General features: G+C 54.6%; 1 protein-coding gene across 1 annotated transcript; it reads left to right on the forward strand.

Annotated features, from left to right (window-relative positions):
• Positions 1-66: 66 nt before the first annotated feature.
• SNRNP40 (small nuclear ribonucleoprotein U5 subunit 40) lies at positions 67-16,849 on the forward strand. The gene is made up of 10 exons (XM_066564627.1): positions 67-300; positions 1,375-1,504; positions 2,544-2,637; positions 4,511-4,676; positions 6,268-6,390; positions 8,538-8,658; positions 9,653-9,735; positions 10,129-10,190; positions 13,686-13,789; positions 16,453-16,849. Exons 1-10 carry the CDS (start codon positions 67-69, stop codon positions 16,500-16,502), a joined length of 1,167 nt encoding a protein of 388 aa, XP_066420724.1. The 3' UTR covers positions 16,503-16,849.
• Positions 16,850-20,269: the final 3,420 nt, after the last annotated feature.

The raw sequence follows: 20,269 nt of genomic DNA on the forward strand, positions 1-20,269 counted from the left end.
CAATCAGCGCGGCGGGTGCGGCGCCGGCAGCCAATGGGGCGTGGGGGGCGGGGCCCGGTGCCCGCCATGATCGAGCAGCAGAAGCGAAAGGTCCCGGGTCCCGGGCCTGGTCCCGGCCCGGCGCCCGGCGCCCCCCCGGGCCCCGTCGCCCCTGGAGCCGCTCCCGGAGCCGCCCCTGCGCCCGGCCCCGACCTCCCGCTCGTCCCCGTGCCCGCCAAGCGGCCCCGCCATGACCTACCGGGGGCGCCGGGCACGGGCGGCGCAGGGGGGCAGCCGGCGTCCGGGGCTCTGCTGCAGGCGGTAACGGGGGAACGTGAGGGGAGGGTGGGAGGAGAACCGGGTGGGATGGAGAGCTGGGGGGAGAGGGGCAGGGGTGGCTCCGGTAGGAGGGAAGGGCCACGAGCGGGTTGGGGTTCGGCACTGCTGAGGCACCTCTGGTGCTCAGTGCGGTTCTGGGCCCTCGGTTCGGGAGGGGCTGGAGCGGGTCCGGGGAATGGGGAACAGGCTGGAGCCCCAGGAGGGGCTGAGGGAGCTGGGCAGGGGCTCAGCCTGGAGCAAAGGAGGCTCAGGGGGCCCTTGTGGCTCTGCACAGCTCCTGCCAGGAGGGCACAGCCGGGGGGGCCGGGCTGTGCTCCAGGGAACAGGGACAGGAGCAGAGGGAACGGCCTCAGGCTGGGCCAGGGCAGGCTCAGGGTGGGCACTGCAGGAATTTCCCCATGGAAAGGGGGCTCAGGCCTTGGCAGGGGCTGCCCAGGGAGGTTTGCAGTGCCCAGCCCTGGGGGTGTCCCAGGAATGCCTGGAGGTGGCACTCAGAGCTCTGGGCTGGGGACAAGGTGGGGATCAGCTGGGACTCGATGTCCTTGCAGCTCTTTTCCCACCTCAGCTCTGGCATCCTGAACACCAGAATCCCAAAGGCTTTTCCCACAAGGGAATCTCCATCCAATGCAAGCCCCAGCAGCAGAGGTGGCCCTACCCCAGCCCCTTCTGGCAGGGAACATTTCCTGTTCCCCACAGCTCCAAACCCCTCACACCAACAACAGAGAGTCCTTAAAGTCCCATTTTTGCATATGGGGGAAAATTTCTGCATGGAAGGAGTCATCAGGCCTTGGCAGGGGCTGCCCAGGGAGGTTTGCACTGCCCATCCCTGGAGGTATCCCAGGAATTCCTGGATGTGGCACTCAGAGCTGTGGGCTGGGGACAAAGTGGGGATGGGGCACAGGCTGGACTCGATGATCTTGGAGCTCATTTCAAGCCTCAGTAGTGCTGGGATTCTGGAATTCTGGTGGGAAGGTGAAGATGCTCACCAGGGGTGGCAGGCTGGCCATCTCCTGGCCTTGTCCCTTGTCCCCTCACGGTGTCCCCTGTGTCCTGCAGGGCCCTCCCCGCTGCTCCTCGCTGCAGGCCCCCATCATGCTGCTGTCAGGACACGAGGGGGAGGTTTACTGCTGCAAGTTCCACCCCAACGGCAACACCCTGGCCTCAGCTGGCTTCGACAGGCTCATCTGTGAGTGCCACTGCTGTCCCCTGCTGTCCCCCGGGCTCAGGCCCCGCTGCTGAGGGGTTTTAGCTCAGCCTTCCCCTGCTCCTGGGTGTGAATTGCTTCCCCAGGAAGCTTTTCCCAGCTCCTGTGGCAGGTGCCATCCTGCTGGTGCTGGAAATTTGCCTTGCTGGTGTTATTGTTGTTGCATTAATTGAAGGGATGGGACCACAATCAGGTCCCATTTATTGTTTAAATAAACATCACTCCCAGAGGTTGGGAGATTTTGAGACAGTAAGCAGTGGCCATAGCTCAAGATAGTTACAAATTCTTTGTTGCAGGACCGTACATAACTTTCTAACCTTATGGACAGTCACCACAGAGAATGTTTTGCTTTTCTAACCTGTCACCTTTACTTACTTTTACTGCAATGCAAATACTTGAACCAATAGGGTGTTATTACATGTACTTCTATTATACACACACATATATATGTATACTTCTGTTATAACATCTAAACTCCTAACTTATTCTATACAATTACACCCTTACATTAGAAACCTTTCACCATCTTATCAGTACAGTGTCTCACTTACTTAAGGCATATTCTTAACTATAGAAACATAAGTTTATGATTTTTCTACTTAATGTCTGCATGCTTTATTTTCACATCAAGCCAAGCTCCTTCCAAGGCTGCAAATCAAACCCTCCAGTGTCTGTGGCAGTTTCTATCTTTCCATTTCCCACAGCTGGAGCAGGCTGTGACAGCCCTGTGTCCCTGTCACATGGGTTCCAGAGGTCTGCAGAAATGCAGGTTTTGATGCTTAGGCTTGCTGAAGCAAAGATTTTATTTTTTTTAATAAATTCACCTTAACCAAGATCCCTGAAGCTCCTTTGCCCTGGGGCTCAGCTGATGCTTTGTCACTGCTGTGAATGTCCCAGCTGGGACTCAGCACTGGGGATGGCCCATCCTGCACTTTGCTGAAGCCCCAAAGATCAGCTCCATGCACAGCACAGGCTGTTCCTGTGCCTTTCCTGTGCTCACCTGTGCCTTGGTGTCCCCCAGTGCTCTGGAACGTCTACGGGGACTGTGACAACTTTGCCACCCTGAAGGGACACAGTGGGGCTGTCATGGAGCTGCACTACAACACGGATGGCAGGTGAGGGCAGGGGCTCTGTGCTGCTCAGGGAACAGGGCTGGAGCCCCAGGAGGGGCTGAGGGAGCTGGGCAGGGGCTGAGCCTGGAGCAAAGGAGGCTCAGGGGGCCCTTGTGGCTCTGCACAGCTCCTGCCAGGAGGGCACAGCCGGGGGGGCTGGGCTGTGCTCCAGGGAACAGGGACAGGAGCAGAGGGAACGGCCCCAGGCTGGGCCAGGGCAGGCTCAGGGTGGGCACTGCAGGAATTTCCCCATGGAAAGGGGGCTCAGGCCTTGGCAGGGGCTGCCCAGGGAGGTTTGCAGTGCCCAGCCCTGGGGGTGTCCCAGGAATGCCTGGAGGTGGCACTCAGAGCTCTGGGCTGGGGACAAGGTGGGGATCAGCTGGGACTCGATGTCCTTGCAGCTCTTTTCCCACCTCAGCTCTGGCATCCTGAACACCAGAATCCCAAAGGCTTTTCCCACAAGGGAATCTCCATCCAATGCAAGCCCCAGCAGCAGAGGTGGCCCTACCCCAGCCCCTTCTGGCAGGGAACATTTCCTGTTCCCCACAGCTCCAAACCCCTCACACCAACAACAGAATGAAAGTCCTTAAAATCCCATTTTTGCATTTTGGGGTAAAATTTCCCCATGGAAAGGGGGCTCAGGCCTTGGCAGAGGCTGCCCAGGGAGGTTTGCAGTGCCCATCCCTGGAGATGCCCAAGGAATTCCTGGATGTGGCACTCAGAGCTCTGAGCTGGGAATTTGGCACAGCTTGGACTTGATGATCTTGGAAGTCTTTTCCAACCTAAATGATTCTGGCATTGTTACCTGTGCTCAGTCCATAGTCACCAAATCGTTGTAGTGTGGGCAAAGGATCTGGGGGCACCTGTGACCCCCCCAGTGTCATTGATGCAGTTTTGGGGCACAGAGGGAAATTTGTGTTGCGTGCCTGGGAGTCATTGTGGAGGAGAAGAGAGAACAAGTGTGATCCTGGTTAATTTAAAAGGCTGTTCCACCAGTGCTGCTGAGCTTTGCTGAGCTGTGCTCATCCCAGATGCTGCTTGAGGAGGAAGAAAACCAATTTCCAGCAGGGATTGAGGGGAGTTTGTCTGTGCAGTTGTTCCAGTGTCAGTCAGTGTTTCAGGCTCCTCCAAAACACCAAAGGGGGAGGTTCTTCTCCCTCTGGTTCCTGGTTGTCTTGGTTTGGACAGAGAGGTCTTCCTGCTGAGGAAGGCAGGAGCCTCCCCTGAAATGGAGAATATGCAAACCCCCTCCCTCCAAATTGCTATAAATTTTAAATTAAGGGGCTCTCAGGCAAAAAAAAATAATATGGGAACAGGAAATAACAGTTCTTTACTAGGGAGGAAAATAAAAGGATAAAATGAACAATGCAGTGAATTAAAGCAACAGTGCCAGAGTCAGAACCCAGCCTGACACCCTGTGGGTCAGGCTGTTGGCAGCAGAACCATTGGAATTGTGGCTCAGCCCTCCTGCAGTGCCAGGGCTGGTTCTGCTGGAGCAGGGATCCTGGAGAAAGGTGCAGTCTCTGCCTCTGCAGATCCAGGGCAAGAGGCAGCTGCTGTTCCTCTGGGCAATCCAGTGCAGAAGCCGTGCTGGTGTTCCAGAATCTCCAGATTCTATCCGGGTAGGAATGCTTGGCTCCTCCCTCTGGGCTCCCATCTGCCAATGGGATGCTGTAGTTCTTATCAGCCATGCAGGGACATTCCATAGCTGGTATCAGCAGGAGGAGTGGGCGTGGAAGAGATAAGGAAAACTGCCCATGAACAGGAGACAGCTGCCATGCAGATGGCAAACAGATACAATTTGCTTGGCAATGCAGGACACAGGTGAGGGGAGGTGGGAAGGGAGCTGAGCCCTCACTATGCTTGTTGCCTGCAGCATGCTCTTCTCAGCATCCACCGACAAAACCGTGGCTGTGTGGGACAGCGAGACAGGGGAGAGGGTCAAGAGGCTCAAGGGCCACACGTCCTTTGTCAACTCCTGCTACCCTGCCCGGAGGGGACCCCAGCTCGTCTGCACCGGCAGCGATGATGGCACTGTCAAGGTCAGTGTGTGCTCGGTTTGTGGGGTGCCCCATGGCAGGCAGGAATGATGAGTCTGACTCCATGTTCTCAGAAGGCTCATTTATTATTTTATGATACTATATTATATTAAAGAATACTAAACTATACTAAAGAATACAGAAAGGATCCTTACACAATGCCAAAAAGATAATAATGAAAACTTGTGACTCTCTCCAGAGTCCTGACACAGCTTGGCCCTGATTGGCCAAAGAGTGAAAACAACTCCCAGCAGAATCCAATGGAACAATCCCCTGTGGGTAACCAATCTCCAAACACATTCCACTGAGCACAGCACAGGAGAAGCAAATGAGAGAAGAATTGTTTTCCTTTTCTCTGAGGCTTCTCAGCATCCCAGGAGAAAAGCCCTGGGTAAGGGGATTGTTTCCAGAAAATGTGAATGCCACAGGTGTGTGCCCTGGGCAAAACCTGGGAAAAATGGTGGAAAAGTTTTAGGATCTTCCCATTTATCTGAGCTGAATTCAGCTTTTTGTTACTCGTTGCATTATCGCTCTGAGTTCAGAGTCAGAAATGTGACAGCAAATCGCACTGCTCTCTTTTTTTCTGTACTTCTCAGGGGGGTGGGGAAGGTTGAGCTGCTCAGCTGGGATTTTTCTGCTGCTCTGGATCCACACAAGTCCCTGACAGGAGGGGACTGTGACTGTGCTCACAGGGGTCTGAGGATGAGGGAAGAGATGAGGATCTGACTCCATGTTTCAGAAGGCTGATTTATTATTTTATGATATATATTACATTAAAACTATACTAAAAGAATAGAAGAAAAGGTTTCATCTCAGAAGGCTGGCTAAGCTAAGAGTAGACAGGAATGAATAACAAAGGCAGCTGTCCCAGACTCTCTGTCTGAGCCAGCTGGGCTGTGATTGGCCATTAATTACAAACAATCACATGAGCCCAATCCCAGATGCCCCTGTTGCATTCCACAGCAGCAGATAACCATTGGTTACATTTTATCTCTGAGGCCTCTCAGCTTCTCAGGAGAAAAATCCTAAAGAAAGGATTTTCATAAAAGATGTGTGTGCCAAGGGACCCCATGGGGGCCGGGCTGTGCTCCAGGGAACAGGGACAGGAGCAGAGGGAACGGCCTCAGGCTGGGCCAGGGCAGGCTCAGGGTGGGCACTGCAGGAATTTCCCCATGGAAAGGGGGCTCAGGCCTTGGAACTGCCCAGGGAGGTTTGCAGTGCCCAGCCCTGGGGGTGTCCCTGGAATTCTTTCTGGACAGAAAATCAGAAATCAGAGTTTCTTTCTGGATTAGCAAAGCATGAGAAGAGTCTTCCTGCAATCTGGACTGGCCTCTTCTTTCTCCTGTAATCTCCTGTACTGGCTCCTTTTTCCCTCTCCTGAAATCTCTGCTGGTCTCTTCTTCCCTCCCTTCATTCCTGTGCTCCAGACACAGCAGATTCAATTTTTTTTGTAAAGATCTCCAGATCTGATGTTTTTTATGAGACCTACAAAGGCATTTCAGGAGAACAGGCTGAGTCTCTCCCAATATCTCTGCTTTGATTTTGTTGTTAAATATCTGTGCCCACCTCTTACAAGTGCCACATTTCTCTCCAGCTGTGGGATATCAGGAAAAAAGCTGCTGTCCAGACATTCCAGAACACCTACCAGGTCCTGGCTGTCACCTTCAATGACACCAGTGACCAGATCATCTCTGGAGGCATCGACAATGACATCAAGGTAGGACCCTGTGTCCCTTTTCCTCCTGTCACACCCTGTGTTGGTCAAGGACAGCTGTGGGTGCCTCCTGCTGAATTTTCCATCCCCAACCCCCCTGGGCCTGCTGTGTCCATCCCTGCTGGTGGTACAGGGCCAGTAAAGTGGCAGGGAGCTGGGACAGCCTGGCAGGGACAGCGTGGCATTCGGGTGTCCCAGCACTGCTGTCACCTGCAGAGCCAGGCTGGAATGCTGGCAGCCTGGGACAGAGCCATGTGTGAGGTAAGCTGAGGAGAGCGTGGTGACGTCCCCTCTGTGCCCTCTGGCCCAGTTTGCAGCTCCCCTGGCACCTGATGGTGTGGAAAGTTCTTATTTACCAGTGAGCTCAGCGTTCATTCAGCTGATTGCCCTGGGGCTGCAGGGCTCAGCCTGTCCCCATGGCCTCAGCCTGTCCCCAGCCTGTCACAGCCAGTGCTTAGAGTGGCACTGCCACCAAAGCTGTCATCAGCCTGCCAGAGCTGTCCCCAGCTTGTCACAGCCAGTGCTCACTGTGGCACTGCCACCAAAACTGCCCTCAGCCTGCCAGAGCTGTCCCCAGCCTGTCACAGCCAGTGCTTAGAGTGGCACTGCCACCAAAGCTGTTATCAGCCTGCCAGAGCTGTCCCCAGCCTGTCACAGCCAGTGCTCTGTGTGGCACTGCCACCAGAGCTGTCATCAGCCCCTCTCCAGCCTGTCCCCAGCCTGTCACAGCCAGTGCTCGGTGTGACACTCCCAGCAGAATTGCCCTCAGCCTGCCAGAGCTGTCCCCAGCCTGTCACAGCCAGAGCTTGGTGTGACACTGCAATCAGAGCTGTCCCCAGCCTGCCAGAGCTGTTCCCATCTTGTCACATGCAGAGCTTGGTGTGGCACTGCCACCAGAGCTGTCCCCAGCCTGTCACAGCCAGTGCTTAGAGTGGCACTGCCACCAGAGCTGCTCCCACTGCCCCTCTTTGGGAAGAACAGCCTGGAACTGGGGAGCTCCTGCTCTGTGCCAGGGGATTTGGGGGATTTTGGGGCCAGTTGAGGAGGAATTCTGCAGGCCTGGGGCTGCTGACATTGAACTCCTTGGAGGTTGAATGTATTCACTTGGAAATGTTCTAAAAGGCAAATTCTGCCTTTCTAGAAACCCATAAACTTCCATCCTCATGTTTTCATGGGATCATGGAGTAGTTTGGATGGAAAGGATGAAACCCCATCCAGTGCCACTCCTGCCATGGCAGGGCCACCTCCCACTGTGCCAGGTGCTGCCAGCCCCAATGTCCAGCCTGGCCTTGGGCACTGCCAGGGCTCCAGGGGCAGCCCCAGCTGCTCTGGCAATTCCAGCCCAGCCCCTGCCCACCCTGCCAGGGAACAATTCCCAATTCCCAAGATCCCATCCAGCCCTGCCCTCTGCCACTGGCAGCCATTCCCTACCTCCTGTGTGTGTGGGGTTGCTGCTGTGTAACTCCTTGGGGTTTGAACACGTCCAATTACAAATCTAAGGCACAAATCCCATTATTCTACAACTCCCATCTGTGTTGGTGTTCACAGGGGTCCCAGGACAAGGGAAGAGATGAGAATCTTGACTCCATGTTTCAGAAGGCTGATTTACTATTTTATGATATATATTATATTAAAAGAAAATGATATATTAAACTATAAAAAATGATATATTATAAAATGATATAAACTATATAAAATGATATATATATAAAATTATTTAAACTATATAAAATGATATATATATAAAATGATATAAACTATATAAAATGATATATTAAACTCTACTAAAAGAATAGAAGAAAGGATTTCATCAGAAGGCTAACAAAGAAAGGAATGGAATGATAATAAAATCTTGTGACTGACCAGAGAGCCTGAGCCAGCTGGGCTGTGACTGGCCATGAATTAGAAACAATCACATGAGCCCAATCCCAGATGCCCCTGTTGCATTCCACAGCAGCAGATAACCATTGGTTACATTTCGTTTCTGAGGCCTCTCAGCTTCTCAGGAGGAAAAATCCTGAGGAAAGGATTTTCCATAAAAGATGCCTGTGACACCCATCAATCTCCAGCAGCTGGCACCCACAGCTGCTGCTGAGGGCCTGTGTGGGTGCTGTGGAGCTGCAGCAGTGCTGGCTGTGTTTGTGTGCCAGGTGTGGGACCTGCGGCAGAACAAGCTCACCTACACCATGCGGGGCCACGCCGACTCGGTGACGGGCCTGAGCCTCAGCTCTGAGGGCTCCTACCTGCTCTCCAACGCCATGGACAACACAGGTACACCCTGCTGACCTCCAGGGACACCTCTGGCTGCTCATCCTGGCACAGCTGAGCTGGGGTGGGCTGCAGGGAGCTTGGCTCCAGAGCTGAACCCTCAATTGGGGTCCTTGATGGGAGAGCAGCTGCCTCAGGGGGTTTGTCCCAGCTCCTGCAGGACATTGGGGACAGGAGCCATGGCACAGGTTATCCTACAGGATACTGGGGACAGGAGCCATGGCACAGGTTATCCTACAGGATATTGGGGACAGGAGCCATGGCACATGTTATCCTGTAGGGAGCCATGGCACAGGTTATCCTGCAGGACACTGGGGACAGGAGCCATGGCACAGGTTATCCTGCAGGACACTGGGGACAAGGGCCATGGCACAGGTTATCCTGCAGGATATTGGAGACAGGAGCCATGGGACAGGTTATCCTGCAGGATATTGGGGACAGGAGCCATGGGACAGATTATCCTGTAGGATATTGGGGACAGGAGCCATGGCACAGATTTGTCCCCTCAGCAGGAATGACAGCCCAGCTGCTGCAGGACACTGGGGACAAGAGCCGTGGCACAGGTTTGTCCCCTCAGCAGGAGTGACAGCCCAGCTGCTGCAGGACACTGGGGACAAGAGCCGTGGCACAGGTGATCTGTGCACTCTGGCTGGTGTCAAGGTGGCTTGGCTGTGTCCCCTCAGCAGGAGTGACAGCCCAGCTGCCACCCTGCCTGTCCCCTTGTCCCTCAGTGAGGCTGAGCCCATCAGGGCCGTGCCCATGGCATGTGTCAGGATGAGGAAAAGCCTCCTGTGAGGAGCTGGGGCTCCATTTTGGCATGGCAGGTTGGGAGATTTTTGTAATTCCACATTGCTGCTGTTCTGCCAGGGCAAAGCCTCCTGCAGGGGAAGCTGCTGGTTCCCTGTGGGGAGTGAGGGGTCAGGGAGCCTGTCCTGGGCACGGGGGCTTTGCCAGGGGTCCCTGTCCCCCTCAGCCTCTGTCCCTCCCTCTGTTGCAGTTCGGATCTGGGACGTGAGGCCCTTTGCCCCCAAGGAGAGATGTGTGAAGATTTTCCAGGGAAATGTCCATAATTTTGAGAAGGTGAGTGTGCTCCACTCCTTGTTCAATTCCCTCTGCTATTAACTTGCTTCTAAATTGTTTTTTTTTCAATTCAAGCTTAGGCCAGAAAGGCTTTAATAAGAACTCTAAGAAAGATGAATCCACAAAGTGGGTTCCAATTAAAGCCTCAGTAACAAGATTTCTTTGCTCAGTTCATTTGTAATTAGTTGTAAATTAAGTGTTTTCTACACTTACCATCTACTTTGTGTAAAATAACAAGGCACTGGCTGTTTCCAGCAATAAAATAAAATCTGTAATTACCATCTCATCTTCCAAGGGAGATCATTAAAGTGGTGCTGGTTAAAGTCTCATGGTGATTTGAGTTCAAGGAAAAGGGGGAAACTAAATAGGTCTGTGCATGTTCTTTTGTTTTAGAACCTTCTGAGGTGCTCCTGGTCCCCAGATGGCAGCAAAATTGCAGGGGGCTCTGCTGACAGGTGAGTTTGCACTGCATTCCTCTGTCCCCAGCAGCCCCTGATGGATTTGCAGCGTTCCTAGATCAGAATCTCCAGGCTCAGGGCTGTGTGTAGAGGTGGGAAATCCCAAAGAGCCCTCAGGGAGTTTTCCTGTTTTCCACAGGGATGTGTTTCTGCTGCATTGGGGTCTGTGGAGGAGCATCTGACTGTTGTAAAATCTGGTTGTTATTATTGTCAGAAGCTGGCTGAGGCTCTGCCCTGTCCCACCACAGGATCCCCCAGCGGGTGACAGGGACATCTTTGCCACTGGCTTGGAGCCCTGGGTGTCCTGGCAGAAGCTTGGGGGGGTCTTTGAGAGCAGGGTCTGTGTGTGGGGTTGGAGGATGAGGAGCACAAATCCCAGTTAAATCCCTGCATGGTGGGATTCCACAGATCATTAATGACTCCTCCTTTAATTAAGGAGAAAAAAAATCAATTGGCACATCTCAGACTTGTAAATGAACGATTCTGTAAAGGGAGCTGAGGAGTGGAAAGGGCAGAGGGAGGATGCAGAGCAGGGTCTGAAGGTCCCTGTGAAGGACACCAATGTCCCCTGGAGCAAATCCAGGCCCAAATCCAGTGCCAGGGAGACAGGAATTCCTGCAGGCCAGGGGCCAGGCCGTGGAGCAGCAGTAATCACCAGATTAATGAGCTTCTGATAGCACACAGGCAGAACTTGAGCTCTCCCTGTCCAGATTTAGTGGGGCAGCTGTCCCAGCATGAGCTGGGGCTGTGACTGCCCCCAGCCCTGCTGGGCTCTGAGTGGGGAGGGAGAATTCCTGCCTGGGGAGAGCAGAATTCCTGCCTGAGGAGGGAGAATTCCTGCCTGGGGAGAGCAGAATTCCTGCCTGAGGATGGAGAATTCCTGCCTGAGGATGGAGAATTCCTGCCTGGGGAGGGAGAATTCCTGCCTGAGGGGAGAGCAGCAATCCCTGCCCTGGGGGAAGAGCAGCAATCCCTGCCCTGGGAGAGCAGCAATCCCTGCCTTGGAGAGCAGCAATCCCTGCCCTGAGAGGGGAGAGCAGCAATTCCTGCCCTGGGGAGAGCAGCAATTCCTGCCCTGGGGAGAGCAGCAATTCCTGCCCTGGGGAGAGCAGCAATCCCTGCCCTGGAGAGCAGCAATCCCTGCCCTGGGGAGAGCAGCAATCCCTGCCCTGGGGAGAGCAGCAATCCCTGCCCTGGGGGAGAGCAGCAATCCCTGCCCTGAGGGGAGAGAGCAGCAATCCCTGCCCTGGGAGAGCAGCAATCCCTGCCCTGGGAGAGCAGCAATCCCTGCCCTGGGGGGAGAGCAGCAATCCCTGCCCTGAGGGGAGAGAGCAGCAATCCCTGCCCTGGAGAGCAGCAATCCCTGCCCTGAGAGGAGAGAGCAGCAATCCCTGCCCTGAGGGGAGAGAGCAGCAATCCCTGCCCTGAGAGGGGAGAGCAGCAATCCCTGCCCTGGGGGGAGAGCAGCAATCCCTGCCCTGGGGGAGAGCAGCAATCCCTGCCCTGGGGAGAGCAGCAATCCCTGCCCTGGGGGAGAGCAGCAATCCCTGCCCTGAGGGGAGAGAGCAGCAATCCCTGCCCTGAGAGGAGAGAGCAGCAATCCCTGCCCTGGGAGAGCAGCAATCCCTGCCCTGAGAGGAGAGAGCAGCAATCCCTGCCCTGGGGAGAGCAGCAATCCCTGCCCTGGGGAAGCAGCAATTCCTGCCCTGGGAGAGCAGCAATCCCTGCCCTGAGGGGAGAGAGCAGCAATCCCTGCCCTGAGGGGAGAGCAGCAATCCCTGCCCTGAGAGGGGAGAGCAGCAATCCCTGCCCTGGGGGAAGAGCAGCAATTCCTGCCCTGGGAGAGCAGCAATTCCTGCCCTGGGGAAGCAGCAATTCCTGCCCTGGGAGAGCAGCAATTCCTGCCCTGGGGAAGCAGCAATTCCTGCCTTGGAGAGCAGCAATCCCTGCCCTGAGAGGGGAGAGCAGAGATTCCTGCCCTGGGAGAGCAGCTCCTGCCTGGATCCCTGTGGCCAGGCTGAGCCCTGTTCTGGGCAGGTGTTCCTGGAGTTTTGGGTCACTTGGTTCTTTCTGCAGGTGCTGCTGGAGCTCAGGGCTCTGACAGCTCCTGGGGCAGGTCCCAGCAGAGCTCCCCACAGCAGACACTGGGATTTGGGGATTTTGGGCTCAGTTTCCCTGACTCTGAGACTGTTTTTTAGAGAAGTGTGAAAGTTCAGCTGTGCCTGGTGCTGCCAGGGGAGGATGCTGGGGGGGTTCTCAACCCAGGCAGGAGCCAGCAGTGGGTGAGGCCTGGCAGAGAGTGATCAAAGGGCTCAGCATGATCCCATCACTCCCTAATAAAGGCTGGCAAGTGGCTGATGTGGCACAGCAGGAAGGAATCCCATCTTTAGAGCTGCTGGCTGGGAGGGGCTGCAGTGCAGCAGGGGCTGGGGGGCTCTGGGCTCCTCACTGCCAGCCCCAGGGATGCCTGGATGTGCACAGAGTGTGTGGGGCTCTTTGGGAGGCTGAGACCCCTCCTCCCCATTCCCAGTGCTGATTTCCTCCCTGTCCCTGCACTATCAAGGATTTCTTTGGCCTCACAGCTTTCAAATCCATCTCTGTGCCCTGAGGGGTGAGGTGCACTGCTGGCAGGGAGGTTTTTGCCAACTCTTGACTCCTCCCTGCTCAGCCTCTGCTCTCCTGGGCCTGTCAGAGCAGCATTTTTCCATTTTTCTCCTGGGAAGTTCCTGTTTATCCTCACAAAGATCATTCCAGCTGCAGAACTGTCACTATAGGACACTAAACAGCACAAGCACACAGTGCTGCTCTCAAGGTGAAGAAAAGGGAAGTTTATTTTCTGACTCTGACATGTATAGATTTCCAAAAGTGATAGTGCTGTGATGGTGTTCACAGGGGTCTCAGGTTGAGGGAGGAGATGAGGATCTGACTCCATGTTTCAGAAGGCTGATTTATTATTTTATGATATATATTACATTAAAACTATGCTAAAAGAATAGAAGAAAAGGTTTCATCAGAAAGCTGGCTAAGAATAGAATAAAAATCATAACAAAGGTTTGTGTCTCAGACTCTCTGTCTGAGCCAGCTGGGCTGTGATTGGCCATTAATTAGAAACAACCACATGAGCCCAATCCCAGATGCACCTGTTGCATTCCACAGCAGCAGATAACCATTGGTTACATTTTGTTCCTGAGGCCTCTCAGCTTCTCAGGAAGAAAAATCCTAAGGAAAGGATTTTCCATAAAAGATGTGTGTGACAACAGTGCCACCTCTCCAATGACACTGGACAAACCAACAGCCCATCAAATTTCTCCTCCTCCACAAAAGAATGCAAAACAATGAGTTATTTACACAAGGTGTGTGAGAAAGTTTGTTACAAGAATGTGAATATCAGAAGGCTTAGAAAATCTTAAAAAATCAGGGTGACCCAGAAGCAGCTGGGGGCACAGGCGTTTTCCTTGGCCCATGGCTGCCCTCAGCAGGACTCTGTTGCAGGTTTGTGTACGTGTGGGACACCACCTCCAGGAGGATCCTGTACAAGCTGCCTGGCCATGCTGGCTCTGTCAATGAGCTGGCCTTCCACCCCGAGGAACCCATCAGTAAGTGCTCCCCCCTCCAGGCTCACTGAGCTGCTGATCCTCTGGGAAGTGACCTCAGAATTGCCAATTCTCAGATTTAGGGGGGGCAGAGCTTGGTTTGCTCATCTCCAGTTGAGTGGGGGCACCCTGGGCTGAGCACAGGGACTCTGGGACTGGGCTGGGGACACCCAGAGGGCAGCAGGGTGGCTCTTGCTGTGGGCTGGGGGTGGCTGCCACTGCCCAGGGCTTGTCCAGCCTTCCCAGGGAATATGAGGAACAGGTTTGGAATGGCTGGGATGCCAGGGGTATAACCATGTGTGGTGATGGCCTCAGGACATGGATCACCAGGGAGCCTGGGGGGTCCTAAGTGTCCCAAAAGCTGTAGGAAGCAAATCAAAGAATCACAAAATCATAATCCCAGAATGGTTTGGGTTGGAAGGGTCTTTAAATCCCACCCAGTGCCACCCCTGCCATGGCAGGGCCACCTCCCACTGTGCCAGGTGCTGCCAGCCCCAATGCCCAGCCTGGCCTTGGGCACTGCCAGGGCTCCAGGGGCAGCCACAGCTGCTCTGGGCACCCTGGCAGAGCCCAAACCTCTCCAACCAGGCCTTGCCAGGCTACAAACCCCCTGTGGCAAATGGCACTGGGGGCACCTGGAACCATGCAGGAAATCATTATTTCCTTCCCTTTCTCCATTTGCTGCAATGGTTTTTGCTGCTGGTTTCCATCCTGGATTGAGGAATGGGAATGCCAGAGTGGTTTGGGTGGGAAGGGATCTTCAATGCCAGCTCATTGCAGCCCAGGGCCACCTCCCACTGTGCCAGGTGCTGCCAGCCCCAATGCCCAGCCTGGCCTTGGGCACTGCCAGGGCTCCAGGGGCAGCCCCAGCTGCTCTGGCAATTCCAGCCCAGCCCCTGCCCACCCTGCCAGGGAACAATTCCCAATTCCCAAAATCCCACCCAAAGGAAGCTGTGGGTGCAGTGGGTTTGGGTCCTGTTCTGGAGGTGGCACCACAATCAGAGCTGGCTGATGCAAAGCTCAGGTGGCTTTTCAGAGGCATTTGAAGGTGGGAACAGGCTCCATTCCCATCTCCTGGTCCAGCATGGGCTGGGCAGGACTGCAGGGTGCTGGGTTTCCATGGAAATGCTCACCTTGGCCTGGTCAGCAGCCAAAAATTCCCAGCAGTCACCCCCAAAGGCAAGGCAAGGGGCAGGGAGCTCTGGGTACCCTCAGCTCTGCTGGGCTGGGGCTGTGCTGCAGGAGCAGAGCCAGCTCCTCTCTGGGTGTGGGATCCTGTGCTCAGCTCCTCTTGGCCCATCAATCACAGATAACAATTAAAAAACTCTTACTAAAAACCCATTGAGTCGTGCAGCTGTTGGCTGGGAGCTCCTGGGGATGTTAATCCATAAATCCCTGCAGGATTCTCACCTGCACAGGCAGCCAGGCTGTGACAGGGTGACAAACACTGGGCTGGGAATGGTGCAGAAACCCCCAGAGCTCTCCTGGACAGGGATGAAACCACTGCTGGTGTCTTCTGGGTCATTCTTGGGAATTCCCTGAGGAGAGGAAGGGTCTGGAGCCCCAGGAGAGGCTGAGGGAGCTGGGCAGGGGCTCAGCCTGGAGCAAAGGAGGCTCAGGGGGCCCTTGTGGCTCTGCACAGCTCCTGCCAGGAGGGCACAGCCGGGAACAGGGGCAGGAGCAGAGGGAACGGCCCCAGGCTGGGCCAGGGCAGGCTCAGGGTGGATTTTTGGGAAGAATTCCCCATGGAAAGGGTGCCCAGCCTGGCACAGCTGCCCAGGGCAGTGCTGGATCCCCATCCCTGGAGGGATTTAGAAGCCCTGTGGATGTGGCACTTGGGGACATGGGCAGGGCTGGGTTAAAGGTTGGACTCGATGATCTCAGAGGGATTTTCCAGCCCTGATGATTTTATAATTCCACAAAGACATCAGAATCTGGCCCTTCTGACCCGTGCCCAGTGTCCAGCCCTGGTGGTGGAGTCCCCATCCCTGGAGGTGTTCAGAGCACCTGGGGATGTGGCACTGGTGGGCAGGGGTGACCCTGGGGTGGTGCCAGGCTGGCAGTTGGGTGTGATGGTCTCGAGGTGTTCCCCCAGCTCAAGGATCCCGTGGCTGTGGCTCAGGGCCAGGGGAGCTGGGAGCCATTGGGTTTTCCCTGTTCCCAGGCCATGCTGTCCTGGGGACACTTTCCTGGCCAGATGTGCCCTCTAGTGGCACCCGGAGCTGGCAGAGCCCAGGCTGGAGCTCAGCACTGCCCGGGCTGGAAACCCCAGTGGGGAGCCCTGCAGGGGGGTTCATCCATGGGACCTCCCCTCAGGGAGGTCACAAACCACTGGGGTCGTTTTTGTATTCTATTTCAGTTTTTGTATTATAATTTTTGGATTCTATTTCAGTTTTTATATTCCATTTTAATTTTCTTATTCTATCTCAGTTTTTATGTTCCATTTTAATTTTCTTATTCTATCTCAGGTTTTATATTCCATTTTAATTTTTGTATTCCATTTTAGCTTTTTATTCTGTTTTAATTTTGTATTCTATTTTAATTTCTGTATTCTAATTCAGTTTTCATGTTCGATTTTAATTCTTGTATTCTATTTCAGTTTTTAATATTGTTTTAATTTGTATATTGTTTTAATTTCTTTATTCCTTTCTTTCCTTGCCCTTCAGTTCTCTCTGCATCCAGTGACAAAAGGCTCTACATGGGGGAGATCCAGTGATGGCCCAGGAGCTGCTGGATCTGTGCCTCGGTGCTGCCTTGGCTGGGTGATTCCCCTCCCAGTGCAGCAGGTGACAGCTCGGTGTGACAGCCCCTAGTGCAGGCTGTCCCCTCCCCACATCTCACTGAGCAGCTTTTGCCACCTCCCCTTTCTTTGGGGGGCAGGAAAACTTGGAATTGAAAGGAATTGCGTTTTGGCTGTGCCACTGACAGTGAAACCCTTCTCCAGATCCCTTGAAATTGAGAACTTTTGGTTCAGTTCCACACGTGGCCTGTATATCCCTGTCCTGTTTCCTTTGGAGTTTTTTTGATACAGTTAAAACTGCAATAAATGGCTTTTTTTACACAGCTCAGTGCCTGGAGTTCATTGCTCTGTGTCTTGGTTTGAACAGCCAGGTGTCTGCTAAGGAAAGCAGGAGCCTCCCCTGAAATGGAAAATGCAAACCCCCTCCCTCTGAATTATTGTAATTTTGACATTAAGGGGCTCTCAGGCAAAGATGTGGGAGCAGGAATAACAGTTCCTTATTGGGGAAGAAAATAAAAATAAAATAAAATTGCAGTAATACAAACCAGCCCTGGCAGAGTGAGAGCAGGCCCTGGCACGCTGTGGGTCAGGGGGTGGCACAGCCCCATCCCATGGGGGCTCAGCCCTCCTGCAGTGCCAGCTGTGGCTCTGCTGGAGCAGGGATCCTGCACAAGGGGGGAGTTTTCCTCTGCAGCTCCAGGGCTGCTGGAGATGGGCCTGGGCTCCCTCTGGCCATGCAGGGCAGCAGAAGCTGCTCCTCTGGCAATGCCCTGGGCAAAGGCTGCTGTGCTGTGCCAGGCTCACATTGGATCCAGGTAGGAATGCTTGGCTCCTGCCCTGGGCGCAGCATCTCCCCATGGGATGCTGGAATTGGATCAGCCCTGCAGGGACACTCAGTGGCCATGGACAGCAGAGATCTCCTGCAGGGAGGATTGGCTGGGGCAGAGATCAAGAAAACTGCCCCAAGAACAGCAGAGAACTGCCACATCAGAATAGGGCATATTCCCCATAGGAATGGAACACACACTCCCCATTTCCAACCTCAGACACTCTGGTTACTTTTCTGTTCTCCAGTTTTAAATCCAGGTCCTGTCCTGTAGCTAACCAGGGAAATCATTGAGCTGGGATGATGGAATCCTTGGTGGAATCACTGAACTCATGGAATGGTTTGGTTGGGAAGGGACCTGAAACCCCACCCAGTGCCAGCCCTGCCATGGCAGGGCCACCTCCCACTGTGCCAGGTGCTGCCAGCCCCAATGCCCAGCCTGGCCTTGGGCACTGCCAGGGCTCCAGGGGCAGCCCCAGCTGCTCTGGCAATTCCAGCCCAGCCCCTCCCCACCCTGCCAGGGAACAATTCCCAATTGCCAAGATCCCATCCAGCCCTGCCCTCTGCCACTGGCAGCCATTCCCTGCCTCCTGTCCCTCCATCCTTGGCCCCAGTCCCTCTCCCAAATCCAGGGAGGGTTCTCCAGCTCCTGGCAGCTCCCCACACCCCCCTCCCATCGTTCCCCTGGCCCCAGGGGGAATGGCTGCTGCAGCCTGGGGCTGTCCCTGGAGTTGTCCCTGGTCCCCTGGGGTGTCCCATGGTCCCTGCCCTCAGTGGATGAGTGACAGGAGCCCTTGGGGAGGTGCTGCTCAGGCAGATCCATCTCCAGATCCCGATGGGTGAGCAGCTCCAGGCAGACAAAGCCCTCCCTGGAGAGGGGCAGGCTGGAGGCATGGGAGGGTTATTTTATTTACTTTTTTAAATTTTTGGTTATTTTTATTACTGTGTTTTGTTTACTTTTACTTTTATATTTTTATTATTTTATTTTAAATTTTTGTTTATTTATTTATTTATTTATTATTATTTCTTTATTACTATTTTTTATTTATTTTATTATTTTAGGGTTTCTTTTACTGCCAGGAAGGACCCTGGGCATGCCACAGTGGGAGCCTCGTGCCCAGGGCTGAGCCCCTTCCTCTGCCCCTGGCTAGGGAGGGGTTGCCCCACAGATTTAGGGTTTAATTAGAGCCTATTTAATTATAATCCCAAAGGTTTATGGGTTTATTTGGAGCTATACCCAAGTGCCAGAGGGGAGAGAGACCCTTGGGGCTGATCTGTGCCTGAGCCTTACCGGCTCCTGCTTCTTTAAAGGAACAAAAAAAGGGTTTTGTTCCTAATTCCCACCCCAGGAACCAGCAGGGAACGGAGGGAAGGGCATCCTTCCTCCCCTGCCTGGGTCCTGGGCAGTCCTGGGGCTCCTGGTGCCAGGCAGGGGGGGTGGATGGATCCACAGCCCGGCCTGGGCTCCCTGGGTGTCACCCTGGGTGTCACCCCCTGTGCCCGGACACCCCCCATGGCCTGGGCACAAGGGACACGGAGCCGTGACCCAGATCGGGAAATGATCCGGATTAAGGGCAAATCCTGAGCAGAGGGATGGGAGAGAGACCTGGATGGACAGAGCAGGGCTGGACAGACAGAGCCAGACCTGGACAGACAGAGCAGGGCTGGACAGACAGAGCAGGGCTGGACAGACAGAGCCTGACCGGGACAGACAGAGCCTGACCGGGACAGACAGAGCAGGGCTGGACAGACAGAGCAGGGCTGGACGGACAGAGCAGGGCTGGACAGACAGAGCCTGACCTGGACAGACAGAGCCAGAACCGGACAGACAGAGCCTGACCTGGATGGACAGAGCCTGACCTGGACAGACAGAGCCAGAACCGGACAGACAGAACCACACCCTGGATGGACAGAGCAGGGCTGGACAGACAGAACCACACCCTGGATGGACAGAACCACACCCTGGAAGGACAGAGCAGGGCTGGGCAGCTCTGTGGGCACTCCCTGCCCATGCCCAGCTGCCCCTGGCACACTGCCCCCAGCACTGAGCACCCAGCCCAGGTCCCTGTGCCCATCCCAGCTCTGTGACCATTCCCAGTGCCAAGGAATTAAACAATAATTTATAATGAGGAATTAACCCTTTGTTCCCTGTGGGCAGTGAGGAGGGACACAGGGGTGGGACAGCTCAAGGTTTCAGTGCTCATTGCAGCCAGGGCTGGACAATGCCCACCCCTTGGACCATGGGTCCCTGTCCCAGCCCCTGGGAGGGAGGAAAGTTGGTCTGGGAGAAATTGGAATCCACCATGGAGAGCTGGAACACTCCTTGGAGAGCTGGAACCCACCATGGAGAGATGGAACCCACCATGAAGAGATGGAACCCACCATGGAGAGCTGGAACACTCCTTGGAGAGATGGAACCCACCATGGAGAGATGGATCCCACCATGGAGAGCTGGAACACTCCCTGGAGAGATGGAACTCACCATGGAGAGATGGAACCCACCATGGAGGGCTGGAACCCACCATGGAGAGATGGAACACCCCTTGGAGAGCTGGAACACTCCTTGGAGAGATGGAACCCACCATGGAGAGATGGAACCCACCATGGAGAGATGGAACCCACCATGGAGAGCTGGAACACCCCTTGGAGGGCTGGAACACCCCTTGGAGGGCTGGAACCCACCTTGGAGGGCTGGAACCCACCATGGAGGGCTGGCACCAACCACCCCAGAGGTGCCAGGGCCAGCACTGCCACCACCCTTTGGGGACAGGACAATGCCCTGTGCTGGGCAGCAGAGAATCCAGAGGGATTTGGGGCCAGTTTCCCCCATTTCCACTGGTTCTCAACAGCATTAAGGGGGATTTGGGGCCAGTCCCCCCTGTCCCTACTAGTCCCACCAGCATCCAGGGGGATTTGG

The sequence above is a fragment of the Molothrus aeneus genome, chromosome 23 (assembly GCF_037042795.1).
Source record: "Molothrus aeneus isolate 106 chromosome 23, BPBGC_Maene_1.0, whole genome shotgun sequence".
NCBI classification, from domain to species: domain Eukaryota; kingdom Metazoa; phylum Chordata; class Aves; order Passeriformes; family Icteridae; genus Molothrus; species Molothrus aeneus.